General features: G+C 37.0%; 2 protein-coding genes across 2 annotated transcripts; one reads left to right on the top strand and one right to left on the bottom strand.

Annotated features, from left to right (window-relative positions):
• Positions 1-4,213, bottom strand: LOC133288588 (sugar transporter ERD6-like 6). Its single transcript, XM_061486386.1, has 18 exons — positions 4,016-4,213; positions 3,877-3,939; positions 3,700-3,789; positions 3,549-3,608; positions 3,387-3,452; positions 3,222-3,287; positions 3,038-3,113; positions 2,401-2,465; positions 2,117-2,209; positions 1,845-1,925; positions 1,647-1,731; positions 1,206-1,252; positions 1,053-1,115; positions 782-841; positions 636-701; positions 493-552; positions 203-317; positions 1-118 (listed from the first exon to the last, which is right to left on the bottom strand). Exons 1-18 carry the CDS (start codon positions 4,211-4,213, stop codon positions 6-8), a joined length of 1,467 nt encoding a protein of 488 aa, XP_061342370.1. The 3' UTR covers positions 1-5.
• Positions 4,214-7,963: 3,750 nt separating this feature from the next.
• On the top strand, positions 7,964-9,680 carry LOC133288584 (alkylbase DNA glycosidase-like protein mag2). Its single transcript, XM_061486382.1, has one exon. The coding sequence runs from the start codon at positions 7,993-7,995 to the stop codon at positions 8,860-8,862; it is 870 nt and encodes a 289-aa protein (XP_061342366.1). The 5' UTR covers positions 7,964-7,992; the 3' UTR covers positions 8,863-9,680.
• Positions 9,681-12,619: the final 2,939 nt, after the last annotated feature.

The raw sequence follows: 12,619 nt of genomic DNA, 5'->3' as shown, positions 1-12,619 counted from the left end.
AATATCTATCTAAAGGAAAACTGAATTTCTTCCAAAGTTCTCCCCTTGGTCTCAGGGACCCACATTGCCGCAAAAACAACAGTAAAGGCAGCTACCACAGTGTAGATTGTGAATGTCCCTGTTGACAGCCAAACGTTAGCATTATATTGACAACATACAAGAGCATGCATGAATGTACTTCACACATAACACACACACAAACCTCCGCTGCTCCAAGTCAAAAGCAAGTTTGCAGTCATTGTGATCATCCACGAAGTCAGCCAACTTGTCAAGGTGGCTATGCTGCCAGCAAATCCCTTTATATTCACCGGAAGTATCTGAAAATCAAGATTAACAAGTCAAATACTGAAGTCCTCCAACCACATAACTCTTGTCAAATAATGCACATGGAGCCTTCAGAACCAAGAGTACATGAAAAAAAAAAAAAACAGTATAAACAGGCCATATTATATAATGAACTAATAACTCGATTCTTCAATTACTTCCGCGTACCTCAGACATCATAAGCCAAGGGATTGGTCCAAGTCCAAGAGAGTAGCCAATTACCATAGCCTGCAAAGAAACGGATTCATCAAACTGATAAGTACTTGAATAACATGAAAAAAGATATTTCCAACCTAGCCCACAAAATTTACCACGAGACCAACTACAGAAAGTATTCCCAAAATGCTGTGTAGACGAGAACCTTCCGATACGATTCCCTGTTATCAATACAATCAATTAGTTAAAAACATAGCTAAGTTCCTGATATTGAATCGAGTTTGTATCATTTCCTACCAACCTCCAGATAGAATGCTATAGAAACCAGGAGAAGGCTAACTGTCATTACAGATGACGATATCTGCAGAAGTGAAAACATATTTTAGAATTTTTTCTTTTTTAAAAAATGTTCATGGATAATGTTATATATATTTTTTTAATTTTATTTTTATCCTTTTCTCAATCTTTTAGTACTTTTCATTTGGGTTTATTTGCCTAGTTTGGGATAAAAGTGTAGTTGATGTTGATGTTAGAAAATATTCTTGGAAGGATTGGTTTTGCTCAATACTCACTATTAGAAGCAGCCTCCGTCCACTTTTGTCTACCAACCAAGTAGTGATTCCAGTCGCTATGACCTGGAAAAGAAAGCTAATTATGAGAATTGAATTCCTGATTTTGATATTACATGAAGAAACATGATATGTAATCTAGGCCTAGTATGCAACCTGAATAGCTCCAAGCCCAACCGTAGCAGCATTGCTGGATGAAATTCCTGTCACAAAACGGAAGTCAAATATCAAAACAGGAGCAATTAAAAATATTGGAGCTACTTAGCTATCATCTAAAACCTTAAATTAGTTTCCTTTGTTAAATGTTGATACCTGAATTATTGAAAACTATACCAAAAACGAAAGGGAATTAACCATCTTTATATTCCTTGTACCACAAGTTAATAACATATTGAAGTTCCAAGGTCACGTAAAACAGCCAAGAAGTCGTGAAGTTACAACATGGGCATTTGAATATTTCAAGGTTTTAAATCCCTTTCATACCTACGGATTAATTAGCACCAACGATCCCCCTGCCCCCTCAAAAAAATTATAATAAAGTTATCAATATAATGAAAAAATTAACTCAACAATTAACAGCTAATAGGTAGATCTAACCTGCATTTGCAAAGATGGTACTTGAATAGAACAAAACTCCATTGGTACCACTCAATTGCTGAAGTACAAGTAATCCAATCCCTATCTGCAGGCACATAACCAAAATTGATGGTGTTCGAATTTTCTGACAAACATATAACAAAAGGGCAAGCTTGGGGAAGAAGTACAAAATCAGAAAAAAAAGGAATTATAGCATACCATCAAAGGAAACCAATATCTTTTCATCTTGAGATCGGCAAACCGGACTGTAACGCCTTTTCCTGTTGATGCCACAGATCTCTACACAGAAAGCAAAGTGATTAGAAGTTTATGGATCTTAAATACAGACTCTAGAACTATACTATAAGTTTATAACTGCACCTTGCATATGCTTACTCTTTTTTTTGAAAGATGCATATGCTTACTCTTACTGTCATGCATATGATTTGGTTGCTAAAATTCAAAAACCCACCCAACAGTGAGTCAAATACCTTAATTTCATTTACTTCAAGTGATATATCGATGTCAAATCCTCGTAACACTTGCAAAGAGCTCTCAAACTCTTCTGTCATCCCCATCTTGGCCTAGATTTCCCCAATTCCCCACCAACCCAGAAGGGAAAAAATAAACACATTAGAAAATCAGTAAGAAAGAGTAAACTATCTCGTCCTCCTTTATTTTTTATTTTTTTTAATTTTCTGGAAGGGACATGTAAATAAACAAAGATGAAAGGTACAAAATTCAACTAGTATAACGTACAACACGTGATCCATACCAACCATCTGGGAGATTCTGGTATGAAAAATAATCCAGGTATTAATATTGTACAAGGCAAAATTCCTGCGATGGAACAGAACATGTTTTTGTTATAAATTGGTTGCAGAAACTGAGTAATGCTATGCTCCAAACATTAGTGTTTTGAATTGCCTATTTAGCACATAATATTCTATCAATTGTTTGACGCCAATTATGCAGGAATTTTTGACAAATAATGTTTAAGTCATTGCAATAAGAGCATGAAAATTGTTTGTAATAAATTTTGTTGTGCATAGGCCTAACTCTGCATGGATATTCTGGAGCAGTCAAGTCCTGCTTCCTTGGGGGCAGAGGTAGATGGTGGCGGGAGCTCCATCACCCCCATTCATTTTAAATTTTTAAGAACAAAATGGTATAAAATGCACATATTATCCCCGAATGTTGCATCCTCATTCAAATTTACTCCCCGTGCCCCACGGTCAACCCTCCTATGGTAAATTTGGCTGCACACCCCGACTCCAAATGAACATGTTCCTTGAATTTAATTATGTGGAGATTTAATGAAAATGACTTGTTAACTCAAGATTATTAAGAGTTCTATTTGTGCCTTCACCAAAGACCAACCAACTGAACCAAGTAAATCACTAGGAATTTACCTAGAACTGCAAGTACTCTCCAGTTGACAAAAAGGCCCAATAGATAAGCCAGCATTATTCCAATTGTGATAGAGAGCTGAGCCAAAAGTATCACAGACATGAACAAAATGAATTTCATATACAAATAAAAAGAAGAAGATGATGATGATGACATTCACATTCATTAGTAACTGAAAGTGCCAACCTGGTTCACCGATCCAAGGGTACCTCTCATGTTTTGAGGTGATATCTCAGCAATATAAATAGGCACCTAAACAGAAGAAAAACCAGTAGACTACTTTCACTTAACATTCTTCTTGATAGTCCCAACTCCCAACAAATAAAAGATAAAAGGACTAACAAAGATTACCACGTAAGAGATTATCCCAACGCCAAAACCTTCCAAAAACCTCCCCATAAATAAAAACGACGAGTCCTATAGAAGCAACAATACACCCTATAAGGTAAAAAAACCCAAGATACATCAATAATATCACTAACCAACTATCCATGTTAAATGCTAAACACTTACTTGGGCAAAAGAAATGGCGAGCCATCCTAATATATTGGGGATTGCCGCAATCATCAATGACTGCAATTCAACAAGCCAAAAGCATCACTCATCACTCATCACATTCCAATTTCTTCTTTTATAAAGCCAATATAGACAAACGTTATAATACCCCTTTGCGTCCTATGTATTCTGCTATCTGACCACTGGCTATAGCTCCCACCATTGCCCCCACATTGGATAAAGATCCGAATAGAGAGAACTGACCCCAACAGCATAAAGTAAGCATAATGATTTAAAACTCATCATTCAAATAAATCTAATTCAGAAACAATGAACAAAGTCAAACCTCAGAAAGCGATAAATTTAGATCGCTTATTATACTCTCTTGCGTTGGAGAAGAATATCCACACTGTGTAAAAGCAAACAAGATAAGTAAAAGGTTTCATGAAGGTTGGTTAGTATAGAGTGAAGAGAATTTGAAGCACCGTGAAACCGAATTGAATAGGACCCAAGGCGACGATAAGGACACAGAAGATGACAGAAACAGACGAATCTCGCATGACCTTTTGACTTGAGGAAGCTATGATGCTGGATTGTCTTGAACCCATTTTGTACCAACTCCCAGTGTTGAGGAACGGCTTCTTAAGTTCCTTACCATCGTCGCTATTCTCGCTGAAACTCATTGCTGTTACCTTAGTGACTGTGCTGTGCCTCAATCAAACCTCAAGTTCAAGCAAAGAAGGTGGCTCTCTGTGCTGACTTTGACTAGTGTTGCAATGCTTGTGATGTTGAGATTCCAAGATGCATGGGTTCTACAACAAGCTACTGTTCTGTTGCAGATTCATCTTTTGTCAAAAATATTTTAAGTGACAACACATGAATTATGATGTGTAAATTTTATCTAGACAATTATGAGAAGGGAGTTGTTGGTTTTGCTTACTGTTCTATTTTGGTAACATCTTAATATGTTTGGATAAACTTAAAAAAAAATTAAATTTTATAGCTTATATGTTTTAAGAGTTTTTTTAAAAGGCTTTTAAGAAAAAAATTACAATTAAATTTTTTAAAAAAACTATATAAATCATTATAAAATTATTTAAACATATCTTTTAATTAAAAAAAAAACTTTTTTAAATGCATCATGTTCATTCATTATTGCTGTTCATGAAATAAAAAAATGAGCTGTGCAAATCACATTATAAATTATTTGTTCTGTACAGATCAAATAAAAAATTATTTGAGCAGACTGTATGCTAAGATGACTTGTGCATAATGAGGACAAATGATTTTTGTGGGGACAACTAAATTAAGTTATATTTTAATAATAAATGATAGATGCATAATAAATATTAAATGAGGGGTTGGTAATAAAATATATAATGGACAAAAGTTTCGGTCTCTCGAGAAAATGAGTGGAAAGAAACAAGAAGAGAAAGCTTATTATTTTTTGAGGGTTAGGAAATAGTTGTGTAATAAAGTGGTATTGTTTTTTAAAAAATTATTAAAATAATATAATTTGATAATTACTTATTAAAAGTGATATAATTTGATAATTTTTAACCATGTCATTCGCACAAAAATAATAATCTTTTGTCCTATTTAATATAAGAAAGGAAATATTTTATTACATTGATCAAAAATCTAAATATTTTATAAAAATAATGTAGTGAGAAGCACATGTGGTATGCGCGTTCAAGTCAGGTGGTGCAGAACTTGTGCATAAGCAAGTGCACGCTTGTCATGTGTCGCGCATTACAAGTCGCACATCATCTTCATGATTCGAACGTACAGATCCCAAATACGTGTCTCATAGAGCACAACACGTGACAAGAGCACATTTACTTACTTTTGCATGAGACGTTTCATACGCAATTTGAAAATGCACATCTTCCACGCACATCTCCCTCTACCTATGGTGGTAGGAGGAACGTTCTCGGTCACGGTCTCTGTCGCGATCTTTCTTGGAGCCATTATCATGGTCTCCCCTTGACCTATTGCTCTGTTCATCGGCATCCAAATCGTCATTGACGTCGCACTTCCGGTAACTCATGTCGCTCTTGTCGTTGGTTTCTTTTTTCTTCTTAGAAGGATCTTTATCTTTCGGTTGCTCCTCAACTGTCTTCTCCAACTATTCATACTCGTAGAAGTCCATTGCCTCATTCCTTCGAGTTTCTCTTCCTCTGTGTATGAGCGTGCGTGCAAGCACTCTAGGGTTTTGGGTTTTCACAAATAGGAAAGAAGAGGGAAGAGTTTGGTTTGGTTGGTTCCTCCAGTCTCAATCTCGAAACTTGAACTCCATGTTGCTTTATTATTCATTCAACGAAACTCAACAAGCGAGCAAAAAACACGTTGCAGCTCATCAAGGAATGCATCATGTACCGCATGTGCTTGCCTCTTCTCTATCTTCATTTTCTTTTTGCGATGATAATGGGTTCTTGTCCCTTCTCACCACCCACCACCCACCACCCACCACCCACCACCACTCCCTCCCTTTACTCACTATGACAGGGTGGGACAATTAATCAATTATTGTAATCGATTAACTTGCATTTTCAACGATAAAGTCATATTGTGAATTTTTTGGATATATTATCAGCAACAACAACACAAAGAATGCAGGCACAAGTTTGCAGTCATGCACGTCACGTACAACATATGCTTGGTTTCATCACCCACATACACACTCACTAACTCCCCTTCCTAGCCATTTATATTGTACGCTTCTTCTTCTTCTATCATAACTTCGGCACTCTTCCTCTACCTATATAACAACGCGCGAGGAAAAATTACAAGACTAACCAACTAGTATAAAAAAAACATGATCATTCTGACCATCTTCTTTATTCTCTTCTCTCTCTTTCTCTCCCCCCTCTCTCTAAAATAAAACAAGGTCAATCTGATTGATGGCCTAAAAGTTCGATGCATTTTGGTTGCAGGAAAAGGATAGAAAAGAAATTTGGCAAATCTTGTGGGATTGAGGGCTCGCTCTTTGTCGAAGCAACCTTCACCTGATCTGAACGACGACGACAAGGAGTGCAGGCCTTGCCTCGCGCGTTCGTTCTACTTCTTCTACATATGAGCTTTAACCATAGAGGAAGTGTAACATAGAAGAACAATTTCGTTTTCATTTTTTTGTTTTTGAAGGTTTAATCGATTACGCTAATCGATTAAACCTTCAGTCACCGGTCAAAATAAGGGTAGATTGGTGAAATGTTATGGGTCAGGGTAAATTGTGGCCTACAAGACCGGTTCAAATAGTTTAGCCATCAAACCAACAAGCTTGACTCCGTGCTTCTGCACGAAATATACCTATCAAGCGCCTCACACTAGTAGAAATGCAAGCGCACTACCAAAAAGCCCTTTACTACAATTGCGATGAAAGTTATATCCATGGGCACAAATGCAAAGGACCACCAAATTTTTTATATTTAGAAGGCACTGACGAGTGACGAGGATGATCAGGGAGACATCAAACCTAGCAAAGCTTTCCCACTAGCATTATAGGAAATAACCCAACATGCCCTATTCGACCACCATTCTTCTCATTGGTTCCGCTTACATGAATAATTGCAGGCAAGCAAGTCCAAATCTTCATTGATGAAGGAAATGCTTACAATTTTATTACCAAGCGCATGGCTGTACATCTGGCCGTTACACACTACTATACCACGAGAAAGCCAAAATGATCCTAGTCGAACTAGGATCAATCTTTTAAAATCAAATAAAGCTCCGAAGCTCAAGCAATTGCTGCTCCCGTGTATCATGCTCAAATTAGACACTATGGGCACGTATCCGAGTCAAACCAAAATCAACCATTATTTGTAGTTAGAAAAGTAATAAATAAACGGTTTGGTTTGTTGTTTGTCATTTTAAATGACATAAGTAATGTCATTTTAAAAGAGAAATAAACACAAAGAATGAAAAACATGGAGGAAAAATAGGTGGTTTTTTTGAGGGAAATACTACTCTCATTTTATATGAGATAGTTATCTTATTTTCTCTCACTTCAAAAATCGCACCCCCTCTTTTTCTTTTTTGCTTTTTAACGGTGGACTCCACTTGAATTCTCTATAATCTATATAGCATGAGAGAACTACTCTCATATAACAGAGACTAATATTCCTTTTTTTTTTAATTTAAATTTTAAATAAAAAATTATTTTTTTATATTTATCTCTCTCTTAAAATGACAAATATTTTTCTCATAAATTAATAATCTTTTCAATCAAAAATAAATAAAAAGTATATAATAATTTAATTATATTTAAAACGCCATCTATTTTGTACGCATGTCATATGTTAATAATATACATTTGACATTGTGCCCTGCCGCTGCAGCATGGAAAAGAATATTTGTTTGATACCCGCCCATTTTATTTTATTAGTTATTTTAAAAAATATCACTGAAAAGGATCTCTTCCAGATTGGTTTACCCTAAAAAACCAGCCCCAAATTTTTCCGCGATGAAGCGAACTCGGTCTCAAACGAAAGCCAATTCCAATCCCGACGATTCACAATCCCCATCCTCAATCAAATCCACCACCGCGACACCCTCTACAAAAATCTCATTCCGTGCTCGAAAAATTCCAAGACTCAACCGTGATACCGATACCGTTGATAACAAAGAAACAAAGGCTTCAGCTTCAACGCACTCACTATTCTCTCCGATGATTGCGAAACCATTAACTTGCAAAGGCGAAATCGAAGTGGCTCTGAACCATCTCCGCAATGCCGATCATCTCCTAGCCACCTGCATAGACACTTTCCGTCCTCCACACTTCTTCACTGATCGCGCACCTTTCGTTTCCCTCACCAAGAGCATCATCTCCCAACAACTCTCCAACAAAGCCTCCGACGCCATCGAAACCCGTTTCGTCTCTCTCTGCGGTGGCCTCTCTGCGGTTCTACCCGACGTCGTTCTCGCTCTCTCACCTCAGCAGCTCCGCCAGGTCGGAATCTCGGGACCCAAAGCCACTTACCTCCATGACCTCTCCACCAAATTCGCCGATGGGGTTTTGTCGGATTCTTCGATACTCGAAATGGACGACGAAACTCTCCATAATAAGCTCACCATGGTTAAGGGAATTGGGCCTTGGTCAGTTCACATGTTCATGATCTTCACTCTTCACCGCCCCGACGTTCTACCTGTTGGGGATCTCGTTGTTCGGAGAGGGGTGGAACGCTTATATGGCCTCAAGGGTTTACCCTTGCCTTCCGAAATGGAGCACTTGTGCCAGAAATGGAAGCCTTATAGGTCCGTTGGGTCTTGGTATATGTATAGGCTCGTGGAAGCTAAAGGGGTCTTGCCAAGGCCCACACCACCGGTACTGTGACTCACCATTCACTAACTACTCCATTAGTCTTGTTAGTTTCATTTGCTGTTGTTTTGTATTAGGCTTGCTGTTATGTATTTCAGTGATTAATGAACTTCAATTGGGATTCACTGATTCTTGTGGCTAAGTGTGGGTGTGTTTATCTTTACTGAAAACCCATGTTGGTTGCTCTTGCTTTGTCTGAGAAGGATAACTCGTTAATGGGGAAATGGATCCTCTTCCGGTAAGTTTTCCCATGAGAGGATTCATTCTCTTGTTTGTGGACTGCAATCCCATGTAAAAGTTTTTATATTTGTATACTATGGTAGAGGTTTTATTGAGACTAAATTCCGAAAATGAAAGATCAAATTTGAAGGTATGATCTTGGTCTGCAACTACTTTTGGGCCTGTGATTGACTTCTAGTGTATAATGTGGTGACCTGAAATCTATTGTTGTTTTAGGGTGTGCTTAATTAGTGGGGATGAATGGGTGAGGAGTCAAGATGAGGAGGGAAAACATTTGTATGCTGCCTTGGTTAAAAGAATGAACAGGATGAAATCATAATGGAGAGGCCGCCACATGAATTTCAATGTACCAATGCAGCATTATTATTTCATCCTGTTTATTCTTTTAACCAAAATTTCAAGCACTATTTTGAAGAGATTAAAACATTTCTCAAGTTTCGTTCTTCTTTGTATTTGTCATTGTCCCATTTTCCACTTGGGATTATCCACCATATGATCTCTTGCGATGTATAGGAGATTTGTAAGTTTTGTGATCCCTACAGAGTTTTTGGTTTACTGCTTGCTAATGTATTTTTATCCATTTGATTTCAGAATGTAATCTCAGTCCCTGGTAATGGGTGTTTAATGTTGCTATTCCTGATCTTTTGTAGCTCTGGTGTGGTATAGTTCCTACGGACTAACATTCTTTGTTTTTGTTTTATGCCGATTTATAAAGCTGTCTTCGAGTTTGTTATGAGCTTCTTCTCTTTGCTAATAGTTATTGTCTCCATAAAAACATAACCTTGCGAGCTTTTGCATCTTATTCCGTGTCATAACTCTAGTCTTGTTACAATCATTGTAATTGTACCGTTATTACTATCAATTGGGTGATCTAAGGATGATTGCTTGGGAAACAATACTTAGGTTAAAAACGATGCTGAGTACACGGATATTTTGGGTACGCGAAAGGTGCTTGGAGAATTTTTTTATAGATTTCATATATACCCAACAACCTAAGCACTTTATTATAGATGAGAAGGCCTCTTTCATATTTAATTAGTTTTGATATAATTTTTTTTATTTTTTTATTTTATTTTTTTTTTTGTAAATTGATATAAATTTTTTAAGCTAGTAGTTTGATTAACAAAGAAAAAGAGTGATGTTTTTTATAAAAATTAATAAACCATTAGAAGTGGGCTGAGAGATTTGAATAATTTGCACAAATTTATAGACTTAAACCTCATTGCTGTCATGGTATAAAAAAAATAAATAGTTGAACAACGAGTGGCAATACACATTCCTGAAAGAGTATATTATATCGCATTCCCCTTCCTTCTCTCAGGAGGAGACTGACAGCTAACACTTGAATACCATAGAATTTAAAAGACATTCGCTGTTAACTGAGTTGGGTTTCTAAATGTCAGTTACTAAGTTTACTGTCGCAGCTGGCCTTGCCCGAGTGTCACAAGCTCGATGATTCTGGTTCGTTGAATCAATGAAATAGTAAGAAGCCCAAGATAGTTAGCCCCTTGAATTTTATCTCATATTTTCTGGGCCTCCTGAGATTGTCCATCATTGTATTACTTGGACTTAGTTGAAGTTGCTTCCATATTGGCATATTGTGTTGTCCAAAGTGGGTTTTTGTGATATGTTTGTCTTTTTTGCGGGCCCGTTTGTTTTGCTGTATGAATCATTAAAATTAAAGTAGTGACTTAAGGGTCATTTCATTATTTAATTTTTCATCTTCTGCAGAAAAAACAAAAACAAAAAGGCTCGATCCTATTCTGTCTGCCGTCACATCTAAAAGAAAAATCGAAAGAGAAAAAGAAAAGAACATCTCTTATCACCAAGAAAAAGACAAAAGGTGGGATCATATGTCATCACCTGCTTTGTATTAACCTCATAGTAAGCATGCTGTGACTGTGATAGACCGGACCGCAATTTGACAAGAACTAAACGACAAAAAGGAATGCATCATGCTTAAAGTTTTGTTCTTTTTCTTTCTAATAATCATGCACTTAAACAATGTAATGAATAAAATTCGCTGTTCAGCGATGTTTCTATTACCCAATCTGCAGAACGATGGGTAACTGGGTAAGGGTTATCAACTATCGTAAACCTAATTAGTGAGTGGGGGACGATGGATAGAATATTAGAATGCTATATCGTGGGATTCCAAGTTCTGCAGAGACTATTTGCATTGCATCTCATAGCCACGTGCGGCACACGATGTGACTCCCGAACCAATAATCCATGCTAGATTTGCTTGTTTTTGATTCTGGTTTGGAAGGGCCAAAGCTATTGTAACTTTCTACGATAATTGTCATGGACTCACAAAGGCCTGTATTAAAAGACCAATAAAGGATAGTACAAAACGAAGGAAATCTCCTATTGATGACAATCCTATTCAGACAGCTAAGCAGTTGGACTTGGGCTTCCAATATTCTTAAGAGGCCCAGAAGTACACTCCTTCAGGTAACCCATCTATAAATACAGGGTTAAACCATACGGACACTCTCTAAACCCTCTCTTAGCTTGTCACTGTGCACACACCCCACGCCTTGACTATGTCGATTATTATTGTGCACAGTGATCGGCCTACCCTCAAGGGTATCTCATTCATAGATACTTGAGAGAGGGCACCTAGATCCTACATAAAATATACCGTCTTTTAGACAGAACACAAACAAAAGAGGGGTAATTGATATGCAGAATACACAAGAGTTGGATAGAGAACCGGCTCCAATAAGCATCTCGGCCAATATCCAACAATAAGCATCTCAGCCAAGTCATTACCAAAGCTGAGATCAGACTTCAATAAATATGGCAGTTCGGCATCAAAACCAGAGGCGGGATCAGATCTCAATAGGCAAGAATAACATGCTAGAACCATGTCAATGAGCTTAAATTAAAAAGACCCGTGCTGGTTTATCTTACTCCCACTCCAGGAATCGTCCTCTATTGCAAGCAAGATGGTTATAAAATAACAGGGAAACATTTTGTTCCTTACTTTTATATCCCAGAAATTATTATCATGATTTTATATATGACTTCTTCTTGCTAGACCAAATTCTTATGCGATGCTTATATGCAAAATATATAATTTTGAAAGTTGGTCAACATTGTTATGCATGTGTTTAGTATTATATGTCGGCAATAGTAGGTCGCCAGATAATTTAAATATTATCATGGAAAAAAGAGCATCAGGTTTCACCGTGAGGCCTTGTTCCCTATGTTCACGGAGCATAAATGAAATATGGTGGGTGCTCAATCAGATCATATAGCATAAAATATGGTCAAATATAATTTGCTGATTGAATTATCATTGATTGCTGATTGCAGCTGGAAAATTATTGATTGATGATTGAACCAAAATTATTGCTAATTATCTTCTTTATAATGTGATGTAAGGAATAATTAAACAGGTGGTGTGGAGATCCCCTCTAAAAAAGGAAGGAGATCCAGATCCATTCAAATAAGGAAGGAAATTCACCTAGATGAATACAAGACTTGGGCAAAAGAAGCCAAGTTGAAAGAAGAGTCGATGCAAGAG

This window comes from Gastrolobium bilobum, unplaced genomic scaffold (assembly GCF_033153095.1).
Source record: "Gastrolobium bilobum isolate Gb01-03AN ecotype WA unplaced genomic scaffold, APGP_CSIRO_Gbil_v1 utg728, whole genome shotgun sequence".
Taxonomy (NCBI): Eukaryota; Viridiplantae; Streptophyta; class Magnoliopsida; order Fabales; family Fabaceae; genus Gastrolobium; species Gastrolobium bilobum.
This window is presented reverse-complemented; position numbering and strand designations above follow the sequence as displayed.

What these genes read in the sequence shown, in the direction of transcription:
- LOC133288584 (XM_061486382.1), top strand. Translation starts at nt 7,993, where the DNA reads ATGAAGCGAACTCGGTCTCAAACGAAAGCCAATTCCAATCCCGACGAT.
- LOC133288588 (XM_061486386.1), bottom strand. Translation starts at nt 4,213, where the DNA reads ATGAGTTTCAGCGAGAATAGCGACGATGGTAAGGAACTTAAGAAGCCG. An exon ending in GATATTGGTTTCCTTTGATG is followed by an intron (nt 1,732 to 1,844) that starts GTATGCTATAAT and finishes ATGTGCCTGCAG; the next exon opens with ATAGGGATTGGATTACTTGT. An exon ending in CTATAGCATTCTATCTGGAG is followed by an intron (nt 702 to 781) that starts GTTGGTAGGAAA and finishes TATTGATAACAG; the next exon opens with GGAATCGTATCGGAAGGTTC.